Here is a 20,240-nt window from a genome sequence, read left to right as displayed (position 1 = left end):
TGTGTGTGTTGTCTTGGGAGAAAGTGCAGACTGCCTCATGCCTGGACTGTGTTAAACGTATGGAGAATGTTTGTTTGGTAACACCTCCTGCACATAAAAGGTTCTGTTGAAGTTGGCAGAGCTCCGCTTGCTTGGCCCTGTTACCTCTCCTTTCACTCCCAAGCTTTGGCTCTGCCCCCCCTCTCTCTCTCTCTCTCTCTCTCTCTCTCTCTCTCTCTCTCTCTCTCTCTCTCTCTCTCTTCTCTCTCTCTCTCTCTCTCTCTCTCTCTCTCTCTCTCTCTCTCTCTCTCTCTCTCTCTGTCTCTCTCTGTTATCTCGGCTGAAAAGAGGAGGGGCCAACCATGAAGTAATCAGACACCTGCCCAATTCATGCATGTTACTGTAACTCGCTAAACTGCTCTGACAAGTGCAGGGGTTAACACACACTAGCAGGACTGGAGGCTGGCTGGATGCTCCACTACATCTCTTTACAGCAACACACAGTCATTCTCCCCAGACGGAGCGCTAGATAACAAATGGTGGGCTGGGAAGGAGGAAACGGAAGGAAGAGAAATTAAACAAAAAGCAGAAATACACTGCCCTCAATGTTGCTAGGACAGAGGTCTTGAACTCTGCGCGGTGGGCTCCTTGCCATTCAACCAGCATGTCTCTAAAGGAGTGGGACGATTGGGAGAGTGCTGAAACGGACTGCTCGAAGGGACAGGATGAGGTGGTCATGATTCGCATGGCCAGTCTACATGTGGACCTGTTTCCTGCCAAGGACTTCCAAGGGAAGTTTAAAAAGATGCATCCCAAGAAAAGGCCCACTATTCTGAACTTGGAAAGTAGGTGCTGTTTTGAATGTTTAACATGCTGGGAAACATCTTGGTGCTGAAGGCTAGGGTTTTATCTGCCAATGTAGTTGTCGGAGGATAAGTCTTGGAACCTGGTTTTAGTGTGGGACCTGTGTAGACTTGATGCCAGAAAACTAATAACAGACTAATTGCAGCTACTCATATCACCACTCTATGAAATACCTCACTCTCCACTTATATTTGTCACGGTTACCTCGAATCTTAGGACTGTTTACTAAAAGATTCATAGAGAAACTTGTGTGCTATGTAGGCTACGTCATATTAGTAATTTCAAGTTTTAATGTCACATGCACAAATACAGTGAAATGCCTTTCTTGCAAGCTGTAAACCCAACAATGCAGTAATCATTATTAATGTAGTACTACAAATAACAACAGGTAAAACAAAAACAAGAAATAAAAATGTAAATAAGAAATAAGAAGAACACGAGAGAGTAAGTAAGTGTTATTCAGAGTCAGTTCCAATACCATATTTACAATGTGCAGGGATAGTGGAGTGATGGAGGTAGATATGTATAGGTGTAAGGTGACTCGGAATCAGGATATAAGATAAACAGAGCAGCGTATATGAAGATTATATGTGAGTATTTGTGGGTGAGCAAATGTGGAGGTCAACTCCCTCTTGTAGGCATCAATTGGGTTTACCTTGGTCTACAATCATGACTTTCTAAACTGTTAATTACATTGTTTCTTATTCAGGAGTGGCGTTTAAAAATATATATATGTAGAAAACCCCTAAATTAACACATGATGAAAATCATGAAATCACAAACAATAACACTTTCGCATGTTATCTGTGTATGTGAGCAAATTAAGTGTGTGTGCATGTGTGTGTGTGTGTGTGTGTGCGTGTGTGTGTGTGTGTGTGTGTGCGTGCGTGCGTGCGTGTGTGTGTGTGTGTGTGCGTGTGTGTTGGAGTGTCAGTGAGTGTGCATAGAGACGGAGCAAAAATTAAATTCAAGTGTCAAATCAGATAGTTCGTGTAGCCATTTTGTTAGCAGTCTTATGGCTTGGGGTAGAAGGTGTTCAGGAGCCTGTTGGTGTATATATATATTCATATACTTTTGTATATTTAGTGTAGAAATGCTTGGACTTTTTTAATTTCGGTGAATCTCTTACACAATGGGTTATGCACAGCAACACCTGGTGTAAAATAGTAAATAATGGTTACTTCTTTGAATGTATTGAGCAGCCTTGAGGTGTAAAACAAGGCTGTCTGTTGTCTCCGTATCTATTTGTTGTGGCCATCGATTTGCTAGCTATTAAAATCAGATCCAACAAGAACATCAAGGGGTTCCAGGGGTTAAAAACAAAAGTGTCAATGTATGCTGATGACTCAAGTTTCTTCTTAAGTCCCCAATCTGGACCACTGCATGGTCTCAATGAAGATATATCACTTTTCTAGCCTCTGGACTAAAACCCAATTATGGTAAATTTCCCATATTATGTATTGGATCGTTAAAAGACCCCATACCTTGTAGTTTACCAACAAAATGGGGTGATGGTGAAGTAGACATACCTGGGATTCATATCTTTGAAGATATAAATTAATTTACCACAACACATTTCAATAGAAAGTTAGCAAAAACAAACGAGATTCTGCAATGGAGAGGTAAACACTTGTCTGTTTATGGAAAAATCTAATTGATTATCTCTTTGGTCCTATCACAGTTTACTTACATACATATGGCATTGCCTACTCCAGATGACTCGCTTTTTAAATAATATGAGCAAAAAATATTTCACTTTATTTGGAACACTAAGCCAGATAAAATGAAATGTGCCTATTTACACAATGAATATGAGTTTGGGGGGCTGAAATTATTAAAGCATTAAACCTTCCACTAAGTTGTACTTAAACTGGTTCTCCAGTAGATCACTAAGAAAGACTTATCCTTTGTTCAAAAATTGACATTTTGCCTTTAAAACAGATTACAACTTTTCATTTCCGGTTAACTACAGATTAAACATTGTTCAAAGTATCGCCCTTTCCCAAACAATCCATTCAAAGCTGGTTACAATTTACATTTTATCCTCCAGAAAAACTGAACAAATATTACAATAAATATTATGGCTAAACTCAAATATACTGATTGATAAAAAATGTCAAATGTATGATATTATGAATAGGAATGGTGTAGTTATGTCACATACTGTACTGTATGCAGCTATCAAAATTATATGGGAATGTTGGTTCAATCTAAAGTTACAACCAACAGCATTACCACAAAAATGGAAGAGGCAAGTAGAAGAGGGAGAAGTTAGGGAACTTGTTTGTCTGCCATATATTAAAGGAAAAAAAATAAGCTAAACATATTTGGCAAAAATAGAAAAATGTGTTTCATTTGAGGATAAACAGTTTGACAGCTGCGCCATACAGGTTGCAAAGTAGCTAGGAAGAGATTTTCTATGTACCGATTCCGTGGCACAAAAAAAAAGTTTTTTAAATAAATCGATTATACAAAATTCATGCCACCAATAGAATGTAAAGTATATGGGACATACAACAATCTCAGCTCGGCAGATTTTGCTGTGAAGAGACAGAATCATGAGGTAATTTACTCTGGTAATACCCCTATGTTGCCTGTTTCTGGTCACAGCTTCAGGAATGGCAAAAAAAATTCACAACCTTCATTTAAAATTAAACCTAAAAAAATAGCAGTATTGGGCATTTTGGAAAGCCATGGTCAATCAATCAACAATATAATGATACTCGTAGGAAAGGTTTTCATCTTTAGCTCCCAATCTGTTTGACTATGCAATTAGAAAGAAAATTAATGTAAAACAGAGCACAGTTGGAAAATATATGGCACATGGAAACCAAACGAGGGTGGTCTACGGTGATAGGTCCGATGGCTGAGAGTAGCTGAGGGGTGGGACTAAAGAGCTCATGATTGGTAATGGTATTATTGAAAACACTACATATGAAAACGTTACCGATGTCAACTAGATTGAAGCATCCATTCTATCCATCTATTACACTATTTTGTTGAGCAAGAGTTTATTTCGTCTTCTAGGTCAACATATAATGACAAAAGAGAAGCTGCATGTATCTAATTAGACAAGTTGACGAACAAATAGCCTACCAAAATGTCTGAAATTATAAGCAGAAACATATCTAAATCAGGCAACAACTAAAAAAATCCAAATAATCGTTTTTCCTTATTTGGCTGTAGCCTATAGCGCATTTTCACAATTTGCAGGTTAGGGTTGGGTGCGGGCCTGAGATTATTAGCAATTGCGGGTAGGTGCGGGTGAACAAACAGCTGACCCACTGTTTTTATTTGTATTTATTTATTTCACCTTTATTTAACCAGGTAAGCCAGTTGAGAACAAGTTCTCATTTACAACTGCGACCTGGCCAAGATAAAGCAAAGCAGTGCGACAAAAACAACAACACAGAGTTACACATGGGATAAACAAACTTCCAGTCAATAACACAATAGAAACATCTATGTGCAGTGTGTGCAAATTAGAATAGTAGGGAGAAAAGGCAATAAATAGGCCATAGAGGCAAAATAATTACAATTTAGCAATAACACTGGAGTGATAGATGTGCAGATGATGATGTGTAAGTAGAGATACTGGGGTGCAAAAGAGCAACAACAAAAAATAACAACATGGGGATGAGGTGGTTGGGTGTGCTATTTACAGTGAGGGAAAAAAGTATTTGATCCCCTGCTGATTTTGTACGTTTGCCCACTGATAAAGAAATGATTAGTCTATAATTTTAATGGTAGGTTTATTTGAACAGTGAGAGACAGAATAACAACAACAAAAAACAGAAAAACACATGTCAAAAATTGTATAAATTGATTTGTATTTTAATGAGGGGAATAAGTATTTGACCCCTCTGCAAAACATGACTTAGTACTTGGTGGCAAAACCCTTGTTGACAATCACAGAGGTCAGATGTTTCTTGTAGTTGACCACCAGGTTTGCACACATCTCAGGAGGGATTTTGTCCCACTCCTCTTTACAGATCTTCTCCAAGTTATTAAGGTTTCGAGGCTGACGTTTGGCAACTCGAACCTCTCACTGTTTAAATAAACCGACCATTAAAATTATAGACTGATAATTTCTTTGTCAGTGGGCAAACGTACAAAATCAGCAGGGGTTACCAGGTGCCTATTTCAAATCACCAGTTTTTTGGTGTGCCAGGACCATTCACAGTTGAGCTTACTGAGTTTAGCTCAGTGCGGAGGGGCTATTATTTATACTTTTTTTTATCAAGGGAGGCCAAATTCTCACTGGTTTCCCTTGCATTCAATGCTATGGGTGGCAAAAATGTCATACTCTTTCTGATCAGACAGCATCAGATAGATGTGCTACACATACAGAGACAGAAGTGCGGTATTTTGTTCGCTTTGATGATTTCTCCGGTGAGATACATTCAGCCTCTTGTGAATTGAAGGAAAATTATGAAACAGAGAGAGACAAAAGATACATTATTTTATATATTTTAGTATTTTTTTCTTTGTCATTTTTCGGGGGAGGCCTGGCTTCTCTTGCCATCCATAAATACACGCCACTGACCACACTGTCAGGTCACTGACCTCCTCCCTAGAGGGTGTCTCGTCATCGTAAGGGATCAGGCCAACCACCCGTAGTGTTGTGACATCGTGTTTGTGTGTGTGGAAGGTGTTGTACAGTACACAGCTTCAGGCGAGACAGATGCAGTTTCCTAGTAAAACTTGTGATAAGCCTCGACAGCTGGGACATCTCTGAACTCACATTTCTCTGCTTTTCTAGCAGTGGGGCTGTAACTTTGTAGCAGTGTGTCTGTAGCTTTCTTGCAGTGTGGCTGTAACTGTAGCTGTGGCGCTGTAGCTTTCTGTCATTGGTCTGTAGCCTTCTTGTAGTGTGGCTTAGGGTTGAATAGCGAGAACCAGTTTATCGAGATTTACAGAGAGTTCCCACCCAAACCCACTCCCTTTCGCAGGATAAGTTACTGCGAGAAACCAGTAAATTATAATACATTATTTATATGAACAGATGTGAAATGGGGCTGTTAAATTATGTGCCATGTCTATATCTGACTTCTCTAGGGCCTTCTCTCTGCTATCTGCATGATCAATCATCAACGCTCAGGGTGGGGACAGACAGCGCATCTTAGTATGGAGCGCACTTCACAATGCACGTATCACCTCATCATGGTCACTTTTTTTCTTGTGACAGGTAGGCCTAAATTTGCTGCAGCATAGCATATGCTACAGTAATATAAGGACATAAGGCATGTCTAATTCACAAATTTCCATCCAAATTTCCATCCATTCCACCATTAATTTTAAATTGGGCACCAATAATCTGAAACATAACCAAAACAAACAGTAAATGCATCCAACAAGTTTGTAGAGTCAGAATGTCACGCCCTGGTCAAAGTATTTTGTGTTTATCTTTATGTATTTGGTCAGGCCAGGGTGTGGCATGGGGTTTTTGTAATTGTGGTGTGTTTGTCTTGGGGTTTTGGTGGTGGTATTGGGATTGTAGCTTAGTGGGTTATCTAGCAAAGTCTATGGCTGTCTGGAATGGTTCTCAATCAGAGGCAGGTGCTTATCGTTGTCTCTGATTGGGAACCATATTTAGGCAGCCATATTCTTTGAGTTTGTCGTGGGTGATTGTCCTTAGTGTCCTATGTGTACTCTCTGTTAGTTTGCACCAGATAGGCTGTTTCGGTTTCGTTTATTGTTTTTTGTAAGTTCGTGTTTCTTTGTTGTATTAAACATGGATCGCAATCGACACGCTGCAGTTTGGTCCGACTCTCCTTCATCACCACTAGAAAACCGTAACACAGAAGCTTGATCTAATCATTGTGTGCTAGGACTTTTGACTACTTTAGTACACATATAAGGAAATTTGTCCCAATACTTTTGGTCCCCTAAAATATTGTGACTATGTACAAAAAGTGCTGTGATTTCGAAAACCTGTTTTCACCTGTTATGGATGAAAATACCCTCAAAGTGCATGCAGACTGTCAGCTTTAATTTAACTTCATCGTCATTGTATCATTTCAAATCCAAAGTGCTGGACTACAGAGACAAAACAAAAACAACAAATGTGTCACTGTCCCAATACTTTTAGAGTTCTTTGTATTTCCAAATTAAAATCAAATTCGCTAGCCTATAATTGTAACTTCATACGCCGCATATCCTGCACCAGCATCAAATGTTCTCTCCCAGTTTCATGGTTTGAATGACGTGCGTAATTCTAGTTCACATAATACAGTATAATACAATACAGTACAGTAATACAGTTCACACTCAAAACGATTAGCCTACTGGATCTTGTTTAGTTTATTTAACCCAGAGAGCAAAGCTACATCTATGGGCTTTGATTTTCTGTGCTGTGTTTTTTTCTGTCCAGCGTAATGTGCGGTACACTGTCATTTTAAATTTCATTTCATCCTCTCCCTGTTCCAGTCTGTAATACCTACATGTTTCAAGCAGACTACCATAGTCCCTGTGCCCAAGAACGCCAAGGTAACCTGTCTAAATGACTATCTTCCTGTAGCACTCACAACTGTAGCCATGAAATGCTTTGAAAGGCTGGTCATGACTGACATCAACACCATCATCCCAGACACCCTGAACCCACACTGATCTCCATATCGCCCCAACAAATCCACAGATGACGCAATCTCGGAGGGGCGGCAGGTAGCCTATTGGTTAAAGCGTTGGGCCAGTAACTGAAAGGTTGCTTGGATCGAATCCCCGAGCTGACAAGGTAAAAATCTGTCGTTCTGCCCCTGAGCAAGGCAGTTAACCCACTGTTCCCCAAACGAAGAAGACATGGATGTCGATTAAGGCAGCCCCCCCGCACCTCTCTGATTCAGAGGGGTTAGGTTAAATGCGGAAGACACATTTCAGTTGTATAACCCTTTCCCTATTTCCCTTTCCAATCTGTATAAAAGCCACACCTATGTGAGAATTCTGTTCACTGATTCAGCATAAAACTCCATAGTGCCCTCCAAGCTCATCACTAAACTAAGGACCCTGGGATTAAACACCTCCCTCTGCAACTGGATCCTGGACTTCCTGACCGGGCTGCCCCCGGGTGGTGAGGGTAGGTAGCGACACATCCGCCACGATGACCCTCAACGCGGGGGCCCCCAGGGGTGCTTGCTTAGTCCTCTTCTTTACTCCATTTTCACCCACGACTGCGTCACCGCGCACGACTCCAACACCATCATTAAGTTCGCAAACAACACGACTGTGGTAGGCCTGATCACCGATGACAATGAGACAGGTGGTCAGGATAACAACCTCTCCCTCAACATCAGCGAGACAAAGGAGCTGATTGTGGAAATGGATGGCAGATCAAGCCCCCATTCACAGTGACAGGCTGTAGTGGAGCGAGTCGAGAGCGTCAAGTACCTCGGTGTTTACATCACTAAGGACCTATCATGGTCCGAACACACCAACAAAGTTGTAAAGAGGGCACGACAATGCCTCAGGAGGCTGAAAATATTAATCACGCGCCATCAGATCCTCAAAAAGCATCACCGCTTGGTATGGCAACTGCTTGGGATCCAACCACAAGGTGCTACAGAGGGTAGTGCGTATAATCCAGTACATCACTGGGGTCGAGCTCTCTGCCATCTAGCACCTAAAAAGGCCCTAAAAAGATTGTCAAAGACTCCAGCCACCCAAGTCATAGTGTTCTGGCACGGCACGCGGTAGCGGAGCACCAAGTCTATGAGCAAAAGGCTTCTGAACAGCCTCTACCCCCAAGCCATAACACTGCTGAACAGTTAATCAAATGGCTACCAGGATTATTTTAGTTGTTTTTACACTGCTGCTACTCACTGTTTATTATCTATGTATATTCACCCTACCTATATGTACAAATTACCTCAACTAACCTGAACGCTCGCACATTGACTCGGTAACAGTACCCCCCTCGTTATTGCTACTTTGTGTTACTTTTTATTACATTTTTTACTTTAGTTTACTTTGTAAATATTTTCTTAACTATATTTCTTGAACTGCATTGTTGGTTAAGGGCTTGTAAAGTAAGCATTTCACTGTAAGGTTTGATTCACTGTTCTGTTTGATTCGCCGCATGTGACTAATAAAATAACATTTGATTACATTTTTTAATTTGACATTTGATTTAACCCTTATTTTACCATGTAAGTTGACAGAGAACACGTTCTCATTTACAGCAATGACCTGGGGAATAGTTACAGGGGAGAGGAGGGGGGATGAATGAGCAAATTGTGACACCATTTATTCTAATATTTCTGCACTGGCTCTATGCACACTCACTGGACTCTACCCACACACACACACATACTACACACACACACACACACACACACACACACACACACACACACACACACACACACACACACACACACACACACACACACACACACACACACACACACACACACAAACGAATAGTATCTGCTGCCTAGGGATCCAGAATGAAATACAGAAACAGTCTCAATGCTGAGCATGACCTCAGTGTTGTACTGTCAAAAACTGATCCCAGAATAGACCTGCTTGTTGAAAACTTCAACCAGCCACACACCTCTCATTAGGACTGTGTGTGTGTTTTCTGGTCTACATCTGTGTTATGTGATCAAACATTGTATTCCAATTTAGAATACAAATTATTTATTATATTTTTTAACAGCAACAGTTCCAACCAAATGTTTTTTTTCAACAATACTTTCTATAGTAAGATGTACAGCAGGCCTGATCATTTTTCTTCTGTACTGTTACTTAGGGTTGAACTATCAAATTTATAAAAATACAAAACTGAAATACCTTATTTCCATAAGTATTCATACCCTTTAATATGAGACTCAAAATTGAGCTCAGGTGCATCCTGTTTCCATTGATCGTCCTTCAGATGCTTCTACAACTAGATTGGAGTCCACCTGTGGTAAATTCAACTGATTGGACATGATTTGGAAAGGCACACACCTGTCTATATAAGGTCCCAGTGCATCTCAGAGCCAAAACTAACCATGAGGTTGAAGAAATTGTCCGTAGAGCTCTGACACAGGATTGTGTCGCAGCACAGATCTGGGTAAGGGTACCAAAAAAAATGTGTGAAACATTGAAGGTCCCTAAGAACAAATTGGTCCTCCATCGTTCTTAAATGGAAGAAGTTTGGAACCACCAAGACTCTTCCTGTAGCTGGCCGCCCGGTCAAACTAAGAAAACTGGGGGAGAACGGAAACAGAGAGCAGACAGATGGTTATTTTTGGCATTATAAGGCACAGGACCCTACGGCGTTCACAGCGCGCTTTGTACACAAATGTCAGTCGGAACTGGTCCAGAAACCGTCAATGGGGGACTTAACATCTACCATTAACACCCCACAACAACAGCTAAACCGGGCGCCCAGTGTGGCAGCCCCCCACTCTAAAACTGCCATACTAAAGGTTTGTTTTGTTTCCTCTCAAAATATCAATATTTCCTGTCTTTTTCTCCTCACTTTGAAAACATCTACAGTCCTATTGATCTGATTGGTTACTGATCTGATTGGTTACTAATAATATCATTTAAAATCCCTCAAATTGTGTCCCATATGTGTTTAGACACGGCGACCATTTACGGTGACGATAATGCCATGTTGGGTTAAAAGCGAAAGTCACATTTCAGTTGGACCTTGTGTGCAATTGACCAATAAAGTGAATTCTCTCACTTATGAAGCTTGCATTATGCCAATATTATGAGATATATGTTTTGACTGAAAAATATGTGTTGAGCCAAATTCCAGGTAGGAAAAACTGAATCATTTCAACATTGTTTTGCCCTCTGTGTTACTGATGTTGGTAAAGGCACTACTGTGGTAAAAATATAGACAGTCCCGAGTTGATGTGCAAGGGTAGGAGGTAATTGAGGTAGCTATGCACATTTAGGTATGGTGAAAGTGACTAGGCAAAACGATAGAAAATAGACAGTAGCAGGAGCGTGTGTGTGTGGGCGTATGTAGTGTGTGTGTGTTGGGATGGGTTGTCAGTGTACTGTAACCTCCTGTACTATAGCTCCCATCCTCTCCCAGTCTGAGAGTCTCAGGTTGCTCAGTGACAGGGCTCAGCAGCTCTATAAGGGACGAGTTCCTTATCGCTATCATCATTATCAGGCCGCTGCAGAGACAAACACTGGTTATCATTAACTGAGCTCCGCTAAGAGGATTGCTTCCTGCACTCCCAGCCTCCATGCAGTTATTTAGAGGGAGCTTGCACATCGCCGTCCTGCACGCCTGCATGACGCGCGGCTTTAGATACACAGAGAGAGGGATAGATAGGAAGAGAGAGGGCAGGAGGGAGGGTGGGACAGAGAGCGAGAGGGACGTAGGGAGGGGAAGAAAGAGGGAGGGGAGAGAAAGAGAGAGGGATTGAGAGAGGTGAAGAGCGAGCGAGGGAGGGAGCAGGAGACAGAGGATGAGTGAGGACAGGGAGAGAGAGATAGTGGGAGTGCGAGCAAGGACAGGGAGAGAACATGATGGAGTGAGAGAGCAGAGAGAGAGTGGATAAGTGAGTGAGTGAGGAGAGAGAGAGAGAGGGCTGAGCGCCAGGAACAGGAGGAGGAGGAGGAGGTGCAGCGCAGTGTCAGTTTGTTCTGGTGCTCGGGAGCGCAGCAGAAGTGTTGTACATCACAGTGTGGTGACAGTGACAGCAACGGCAGCTCAAACTGCTGCTCCAGAGCTGCAGGAGTAAACAACAACAACAACAACAACAGTAGCATCCACAGGGAGACGTTCTACCTGTGTGCAGCCTGCATAGGCATGGCCAACCAACAGGACTCAGGCTTCTTTGAGATCAGCATCAAGTCTCTTCTCAAGTCCTGGAGTGGATGTGAGTATACACGAGTTTGCCTGGCTTCCAGCTCAGCATGCTTGTTTAGTGCTGTTAGCGTTAGCTACCACACCAGACTAAATTAAGCTTCAGTCATTCAGAATGACAGACAGCGTAGAGATGATAGCGTGGCATAGTGTTGCGCACATGTTGGCTGAACTACTTAGTGGTGCTGATTCACTATGTGTTTTCCCCCAAGTTTGGGGGTTTTTGCTCCTTTTCCTGTTTGTGGGTGAGGGTAAGACTTCTTTCTACGTGAGCTGCCTGCCGTGGAGTTTAAATAGCTGCTGTTCAATGCTGGGCTGCCTAATAGGATTAACGAGGTTCAGCTCTAGAGTGCAGCTTCGCCACCCTGCCTTCCCATAGAGAGGCAGGATGGATAGGATGCTATTTGATTTGATTTATTCCTCATTTAGCCGACGCCAATGGCGACAGCTAATCTTACTGGGGCCTGACACATAACAATAAATACATTACATACACAAGAATTTACAGTTTACATACATTTAAAAACATTAACATGTAGTGTGTGTGCATCTATCAGTTCCACATTAGTACATACACACAGCAAGTAGGCCACATGGGGGAGAGATTTTGGGCCATGAGGTGTTGCTTTATATGTTTTTTGAAACCGGGTTTGCTGTTTATAAGAAGGAAGGGAGTTCCATGCACTCATGGTTCTATATAATACTGTACGTTTCCTTGAATTTGTTATGAACCAGCGGACTGTGAAAATACGCCTGGTGGTGAGTGGTGGTGTGTGTGTGTGTGTGTGTTTGTGTGTGTGTGTGTCAGTGCTGCGTGTAAGTTGACAAGACCTCTCCCCATCTTTACAAACATTGAATCTACAGTTGAAATAGGAAGTTTACATACACCTTAGCCAACTACATTTAAACTCAGTTTTTCACAATTCCTGACATTTAATCCTAGTAAAAATTCCCTGTCTTTAGGATCACCACTTTACTTTAAGAATGTAAAATTTCAGAATAATACTAGAAGAATGATTTATTTCAGCTTTTATTTCTTTCATCACATTCCCAGTGGGTCAGACGTTTACATGCACTCAATTAGTATTTGGTAGCATTTCCTTTCCAATACCTTGACTTTGTTGTCCTTAAGCCATTTTGCCACAACTGGAAGTATGCTTGGGGTCATTGTTCATTTGGAAGACCCATTTGCGACCATGCTTTACCTTCCTGACTGATGTCTTGAGATGTTGCTTCAATATATCCACATAATTTTCCTTTCCTCGTGATGCCATCTATTTTGTGAAGTGCACCAGTCCCTCATGCAGCAAAGCAACCACACAAAACGTGATGCTGCCACCCCCGTGCTTCACGGTTGGGATGGTGTTCTTTGGCTTGCAAGCCTCCCCCTTGTTCCTCCAAACATAGCGATGGTCATTATGGCCAAACAGTTCTATTTTTGTTTCATCAGACCAGAGGACATTTCTCCAAGAAGTACGATCTTTGTCCCCATGTGTGGTTGCAAACCGTAGTCTGACTTTTTTTTATGGCAGTTTTGGAGCAGTGGCTTCTTCCTTGCTGAACGGCATTTCAGGTTTTACTGTGGATATACAGTGGGGAGAACAAGTATTTGATACAATGCAATAAAATGCAAATTAATTACTCAAAAATTAATCAACGTGATTTTCTGGATTTTTGTTTTAGATTCCGCCTCTCACAGTTGAAGTGTACCTATGATAAAAATTACAGACCTCTACATGCTTTGTAAGTAGGAAAACCTGCAAAATCGGCAGTGTATCAAATACTTGTTCTCACCACTGTAGATACTTATCTACCTGTTTCCTCCAGCATCTTCACAATGTCCTTTGCTGTCGTTCTGGGATTGATTTGCACTTTTCGCACCAAAGTACGTTCATCTCTAGTAGACAGAACGCGTCTCCTTCCTGAGCATGGTGTTTATATTTGCGTACTATTGTTTGTATAGATGAACGTGGTACATTCAGGCGTTTGGATATTTGCTCCCAAGGATTAACCAGACTTGTGGAGGTCTACAATTTTTTTTTATTTTTATTTTCCCATGGTGTCAAACAAAGAGGCACTGAGTTTGAAGGTAGGCCTTGAAATACAGCCACAGGTACACCTTCAATTGACTCAAATGATGTCAACTAGTCTATCAGAAGCTTCTAAAGCCATGACATCATTTTCTGGAATTTTCCAAGCTGTTTAAAGGCACAGTCAACTTAGTGTATATAAACGTATGACCCACTGGAATTGTGATACAGTGAAGTATAAGTGAAATAATCTGTCTGTAAACAATTGTTGTATAAATGACTTGTGTCATGCACAAAGTAGATGTCCTAACCGACTTGCCAAAACTATAGTTTGTTAAAACCTCTTGGAACCACCCATCCCGGATACAGGATAATTGTCATCAACTACGCTAAATAGCATAGCGCAACGGTGAAATAATCTTACTAGAAAATATTCATGGTCATGAAATCACAAGTGAAATATAGTGAAACACAGCTTAGCCTTTTGTTAATCACCCTGTCGTCTCCGATTTTGAAATTATGCTTTACAGCGAAAACAATACAAGCGTTTGTGTAAGTTTATCGATATATTAACAAAACATTATGTACACCTAGCGGCAGGTAACTTGGTCACGAAAATCAGAATAGCAATCAAATTAATCGTTTACCTTTGATGATCTTTGGATGTTTTCACTCACGACACTCCCAGTTAGACAGCAAATGTTCCTTTTGTTCCATAAAGATATTTTTATATCCAAATACCTCTGATAGTTTGATGCGTTTATGCCCAGGAATATTTCCGGTCACGACAACGCAGACAAAAATTCAAAATTATATCCATAATATCGACAGAAACATGGCAAACATTTTTTATAATCAATCCTCAAGGTGTTTTTCAAATATCTATTCGATAATATATCAACCGGGACAGTTGGCTTTTCACTAGGACCGGGAGGAAAAATGGCTACCTCTCTGTTTTGCGCAAAAATCACACTGAGAGCCAACAACTGAGAACTTATGCAATGTGGACGTTTACACTCATTCTTCAAAATAAAGGCCTGAAACTACGTCTAAAGGCTGTGGACACCTTAGGGAAGCCACAGAAAAAGGAATCTGGTTGATATCCCTTTCAATGGTCAATAGGGATGCATAGGAACACAGAGCTTTCAAAATAAGAGTCACTTCCTGATTGGATTTTCCTCAGGCTTTCGCCTGCAAAATCAGTTCTTTTACACTCACAGACAGTTTTGGAAACTTTAGAGTGTTTTCTATCCTAAGCTGTCAATTATATGCATATTCTAGCATCTGGTCCTGAGAAATAGGCCGTTTACTTTGGGAACGTTATTTTTCCAAAAATAAAAATAGTGCCCCCTAGCTTCAAGAGGTTTTAACAAGAAATTTGTGGAGTAGTTGAAACACGAGTTTTAATGACTCCAACCTAAGTGTATGTAAACTTCCGACTTCAACTGTATATGTTTTGACCATGACAGTTATAGAATCTAAGGTTACACCAAGTAATTTAGTCTCCTCAACTTGTTCAACAGTTATACCATTCATTACCAAATTCAGCTGAGGTCAGGAACATAAGGAATGATTTGTACCAAATCAAATACAATGCTTTTAGTTTTCGAGATGTTCTGGACCATTACTGGCCACCCATTCCAAAACTGACTGCAACTCTTTGTTAAGGGTTTCAGTGACTTCGTTAACTGTGGTTGCTAATGTGTATATGATTGAGTCATCAGTGTATACGCATGCTTTGTTTAATGCCAGTGGCAGGTCATTGGTAAAAATAGAAAAGAGTAGAGTGCCTATAGAGCTGCCCTGTGTTACACCGCACTTTACATGTTTGACATTAGATAAGCTTCCATTAAAGAAAACCCTTTGAGTTATATTAGATAGATAGCTCTAATCCACTATATGGCAGAGGTTGAAAAGCCATAACACATGCCTTTTCTCAACAAGAGGTTATGGTCAATAATATTAAAGGCTGCATTGAAATCTAACAGTACAGCTCCCGCAATCTTCTTATTATCAATTTATTTTAACCAATCATCAGTCATTTATATCAGTGCAGTACATGTTGTGGGCCCTTCTCTATAAGTATGCTGAAAGTCTGCTGTTAATTTGTTTACAGATTTTAAAAAATGTACAACAGCTTGAAGCAATTTGCTAGGTCTGCTGTTAGAACCAGTTAAGGACTCTGGCTTAACTCCAGGCTTGACGATATAGACTTTCCTCTAGGCTTAGCTATGATATGACAGATAGGAGTGGCTATAGAATCAGCTACCATCCTCAGTAGCTTTCCATCTAAGTTGTCAATGACAGTAGTAGATCAGATTTAATATTGCAGATACAAAGTATTGACTTAAGGGGGCTGAATAATTTTGCACGCCCAATTTTCAGTTTTTGATTTGTTAAAAAAGTTTGAAATATCCAATAAATGTCGTTCCACTTCATGATTGTGTCCCACTTGTTGTTGACTCTTCACAAAAAAATACAGTTTTATATCTTTATGTTTGAAGCCTGAAATGTGGCAAAAGGTCGCAAAGTTCAAGGGGGCCGAATACTTTCGCAAGGCACTGTATATTGTGGCTTCCATCAATGTTATTGTCTGCATCATTTACAATCCCCCATATATATGTTTTGTATATATACAGTGCATTCTGAAAGTATTCAGACCCCTTGACTTTTTCCACATTTTTCTACATTACAGCCTTATTCTATAATGGAATTAATCTACACATACCCGATAATGGCAAAGCGAAAACAGGTTTTCTGATATTTTTGCTAATTTAGTCCAAATTTAAAAATGGAAATATCACACTTACATATGTATTCAGAACCTTTATTTTGTTGAAGTACCTTTGGCAGTGATTACACCCTCAAGTCTTCTTGGGTATGATGCCACAAGCTTGGCACACCTGTATTTGGGGACTTTCTCCCATTCTTCTCTGGAGATCCTCTCATGCTCTGTCAGGTTGGATGGGGTTGGAAGCTTGGCACACCTGTATTTGGGGACTTTCTCCCATTCTTCTCTGGAGATCCTCTCATGCTCTGTCAGGTTGGATGGGGAGCATTGCTGAACAGCTATTTTCAGGTCTCTCCAGAGGTACTCGATCAGGGTCAAGTTCGGCTTTGGCTGGGCCACTCAAGGACATTCCGAGACTTGTCCCGAAGCCACTCCTGCGTTGTCTTGGCTGTGTGCTTAGGATATTTGCCCTGTTGGAAGATTAACCTTTGCCCAAGTCTGAGGTCATGAATGCTCTGGAGCAGATTTTTTTATCAAGGATCTCTCTGTACTTTGCTCCATTCATCTTTGCCTCAATCCTGACTATTCTCCCAGTCCCTGCCGCTGAAAAACATCCCCACAGCATGATGCTTCCACCCCCATGCTTCACCGTAGGGATGGTGCCAGGTTTCTTCCAGATGTGGCGCTTGGCATTCAGGCCAAAGAGTTCAATCTTGGTTTCATAAGACTATAAAATCTTGTTTCTCAGGGTCTGAGATTCTTTAAATGCCTTTTAGCAAACTCCAAGCAGGCTATCATGTGCCTTTTACTGAGGAGTGGCTTCCGTCTGGCCACTCTACCATAAAGGCCTGATTGGTGGAGTGCTGCAGAGATGATTGTCCTTCTGGAAGGTTCTCCCATCTCCACAGAGGAACTCTGGAACGCTGTCAGAGTGACCATCGGGTTCTTGGTCACCTCCCTGACGAAGGCTCTTCTCCCCCGATTGCTCAGTTTGGCCAGGCGGCGAGCACTAGGAACAGTCTTGGTGGTTCCAAACTTCTTCCATTTAACATTGATGGAGGCCAATGTGTTCTTGGGGACCTTCAATGTTACAGAAACGTTTTTTCACCCTTCCCCAGATCTGTGCCTCGAAACAATCCTTTCTCGGAGCTCTAATGACAATTCCTTCGACCTAATGGCTTGGATTTGGATTTGACATGCACTGTCAACTGTGGGACCTTATATAGACAGGTGTGTGCCTTTCCAAATCATGTCCATGCAATTGAATTGACCACAGGTGGACTCCAATCAAGTTGTAGAAACATCTCAAGGATGATCAATGGAAACAGGATGCACCTGAGCTCAGTTTTGAGTCTCATAGCAAATGGTCTGAATACTTATGTCAATAAGGTATTTCTGTTTTGTTTTTGTTTTAATTTGCAAAAATGTATAAAAACCTGTTTTAGATTTGTCATTATGGAGTGTTGTTTGTATAAGGACCATTGTTAATTTAATCAATTTTAGAATAAGGCTGTAACTTAACAAAATGTGGAAAAAGGGAAGGGGTTTGAATACCTTCCAAATGCACTGTATTTTTCAGATATTACAAGTTACGGATAAACATTATTATATTATTGACCAATTGACTATGACTTTTTAAATACCCAGCAGTGCAATTTGCAGTTAGTGGCAGGTAAATATTGCAATGCTTCAGCCATTACTCCAATAACTTTACAAAATGTAAACTTACAATGCCTTTCCTTCATTAAGAGTTTTTTATGCATGATTACAATGGCTCACTGTTTATTGTTGGCATTTCCTGCTAAGTTTGCCCACTTTGCCAGAGAAGTAATCATTAAAATAATTGGCAACATCAAATGGTTTTGTGATGAATATGCCATCTGATTCGATGAAAGATGGAATTAAATTTGTCTTTCTGCCCATAATTTCATTTAAAGTACTCCAAAGTTTGTTTGCATCATTCTTTATATCATAGGTACTGGCTTTATGATACAGTTTCTTCTTATTTTTGTTGTGTTTTGTCACCTGCTTTCTCAATTTGCAGTAAGTCAAGATGTGCAGCCAGACTTATTGCCTCTTCTCTTTCAAACATACCGTTTTTCATTTCCTCATCGATCCATGGAGATGTAACAGTCAGTTTCTTAACAGGTGCATGTTTAGTAATAATGGGAAGAAGCAATTTCATAAATTCATCAAGTGCAGTGTCTGGATCACATCAGACAAATACATATTTTTAACATCATCCACAAAAGAGTCACAGCAAAATCTTTTGTATGATCTCTTATATACTATTTTAGGCCCAGCTGTTGGAATGTTGGTTTCCACTATATTGTGATCACTGCATCCAAGGGGTAGGGCCCATAGGATCTTAAAATAACTCAACTAACTAGGCCTAAATCTTTCTTTGTGGTGTCACGTACCTTAAAAGCATTTTAAAATCACACATATCAATGCATAACATTCAAATACACAGTTTTAATACAGGATATTGACAGCCCCCCAAAATAAAGTGAATGTATAAGAATAATATGAAGTACTGTACATATTTAAGTGCATTCTGGCAAGTTTCACAATAACATACTGTAATACAACATAATTATGTTATTCTAACAATGGAGCCTTCTTGGAAAGTTATGAATGATTTGATTTGTTTGTTTGACCATTTAAAAACACAATTAAAAATGAATGCTAAATTATGTCACCCGTTCTACATGGTAACCAAAAGGGTTCTATCTGGAACCAAAATGCGTTCTTCGCAGGGTTCTCCTAGAGTGTAGCTAGCCAGCCAGCCCATAGAGAGAGCATTGCATTGTGGGTTTTGTTTTCGACTTGAGCTGCAACAGATTTCCACAATGATTTTCACGTTGCTAACAACCTTATTATAACAACAAAATTAAACATTTGTTCACAATAAATATTGTTCTCACATATTAGGATTATTTAAAACTGTAAATTACAGGAATGAGTGGTTTTGAGGGGATTTTTACTTTAAGGTTTTTTGGAAGTTTATAACAAGATTTATGGTGGCCTTTTTGGGTACTTCAGATTATTACAGTAATTATTGCTGGCCCTCTTTGTAGCCTTATAACAAGTCAAATGTATAAAATAATCAAATAAGATAATACAATTAATAAAAAATAGCATGATAAAGCTGTAAAATATTATCCTAAATGTAAACCATCAATTTAGTGAATACCTTTTGGTGTTTAATATGAGGGTTTGTATTTATATTTATTTTTTCACACTTGTATTTATTTTATTATGACAATCATGAATACCATTGGTGTTTACTATTATGTCTTTGTTGTAAATGTTTTGGCACCAAACTTGTCAATAGTTGGAAGAGTTGTAGAGTTAATTAAAAATAATACCATTGTTGATTAGATGCTTTAAAAAAAATAATTAGGCTATTTTCGCTGGACCCATATGTTCTATCCCCTAGAAACTGGACACAGATATAAAAATATATACATATATAAATACATATTACAGTTATTTAAGTATAAATTACCAAAGTTACCATAGATTACATTAATTACAAAAATTACAGAAGATTCCGGTCACTTTGGTAAATTATTTGCAATCCTACCTAAAACGAAGGATAATCTGGTTTAAACTGTGGAGAAATTGATTGATGTTATCTCATATGTATAGGTACCATACAGGCAACACTTAAGCCAACATTTGAGGTAAACAATTAGCCACTAAACTTTGTCCGGAATTCAATCCAAGTTGCATTGTAGACTAGAGAAGTGCATTGCACTGCCGACAAGATACCTTTTAAAGGGAATATTGTTTTGCTTGACACAGAACATGACAA

General features: G+C 40.1%; 1 protein-coding gene across 6 annotated transcripts in view; it reads left to right on the top strand.

Annotated features, from left to right (window-relative positions):
* The first annotated feature begins 413 nt into the window (after nt 1-413).
* LOC112265009 (protein furry homolog) overlaps nt 414-20,240 on the top strand; it is a 212,100-nt gene continuing 192,273 nt past the window's right edge. For 4 of the 6 annotated variants that reach the window (XM_042295783.1, XM_024441990.2, XM_042295782.1 and 1 more), the window contains exon 1: nt 414-824. In XM_042295783.1, coding sequence (XP_042151717.1) covers nt 644-824 — 181 coding nt within the window. In that variant the 5' untranslated portion in view covers nt 414-643. Of the gene's footprint in view, nt 825-11,402; nt 11,673-20,240 lie in introns of those variants that run through there. The other 2 variants (XM_024441992.2, XM_042295784.1) reach the window with 1 other exon arrangement.

The sequence above is a fragment of the Oncorhynchus tshawytscha genome, linkage group LG13 (assembly GCF_018296145.1).
Source record: "Oncorhynchus tshawytscha isolate Ot180627B linkage group LG13, Otsh_v2.0, whole genome shotgun sequence".
Classification (NCBI taxonomy): Eukaryota; Metazoa; Chordata; class Actinopteri; order Salmoniformes; family Salmonidae; genus Oncorhynchus; species Oncorhynchus tshawytscha.
The sequence above is the reverse complement of the archived record's forward strand: the minus strand, read 5'-3'. Positions and strand labels throughout refer to the sequence as shown.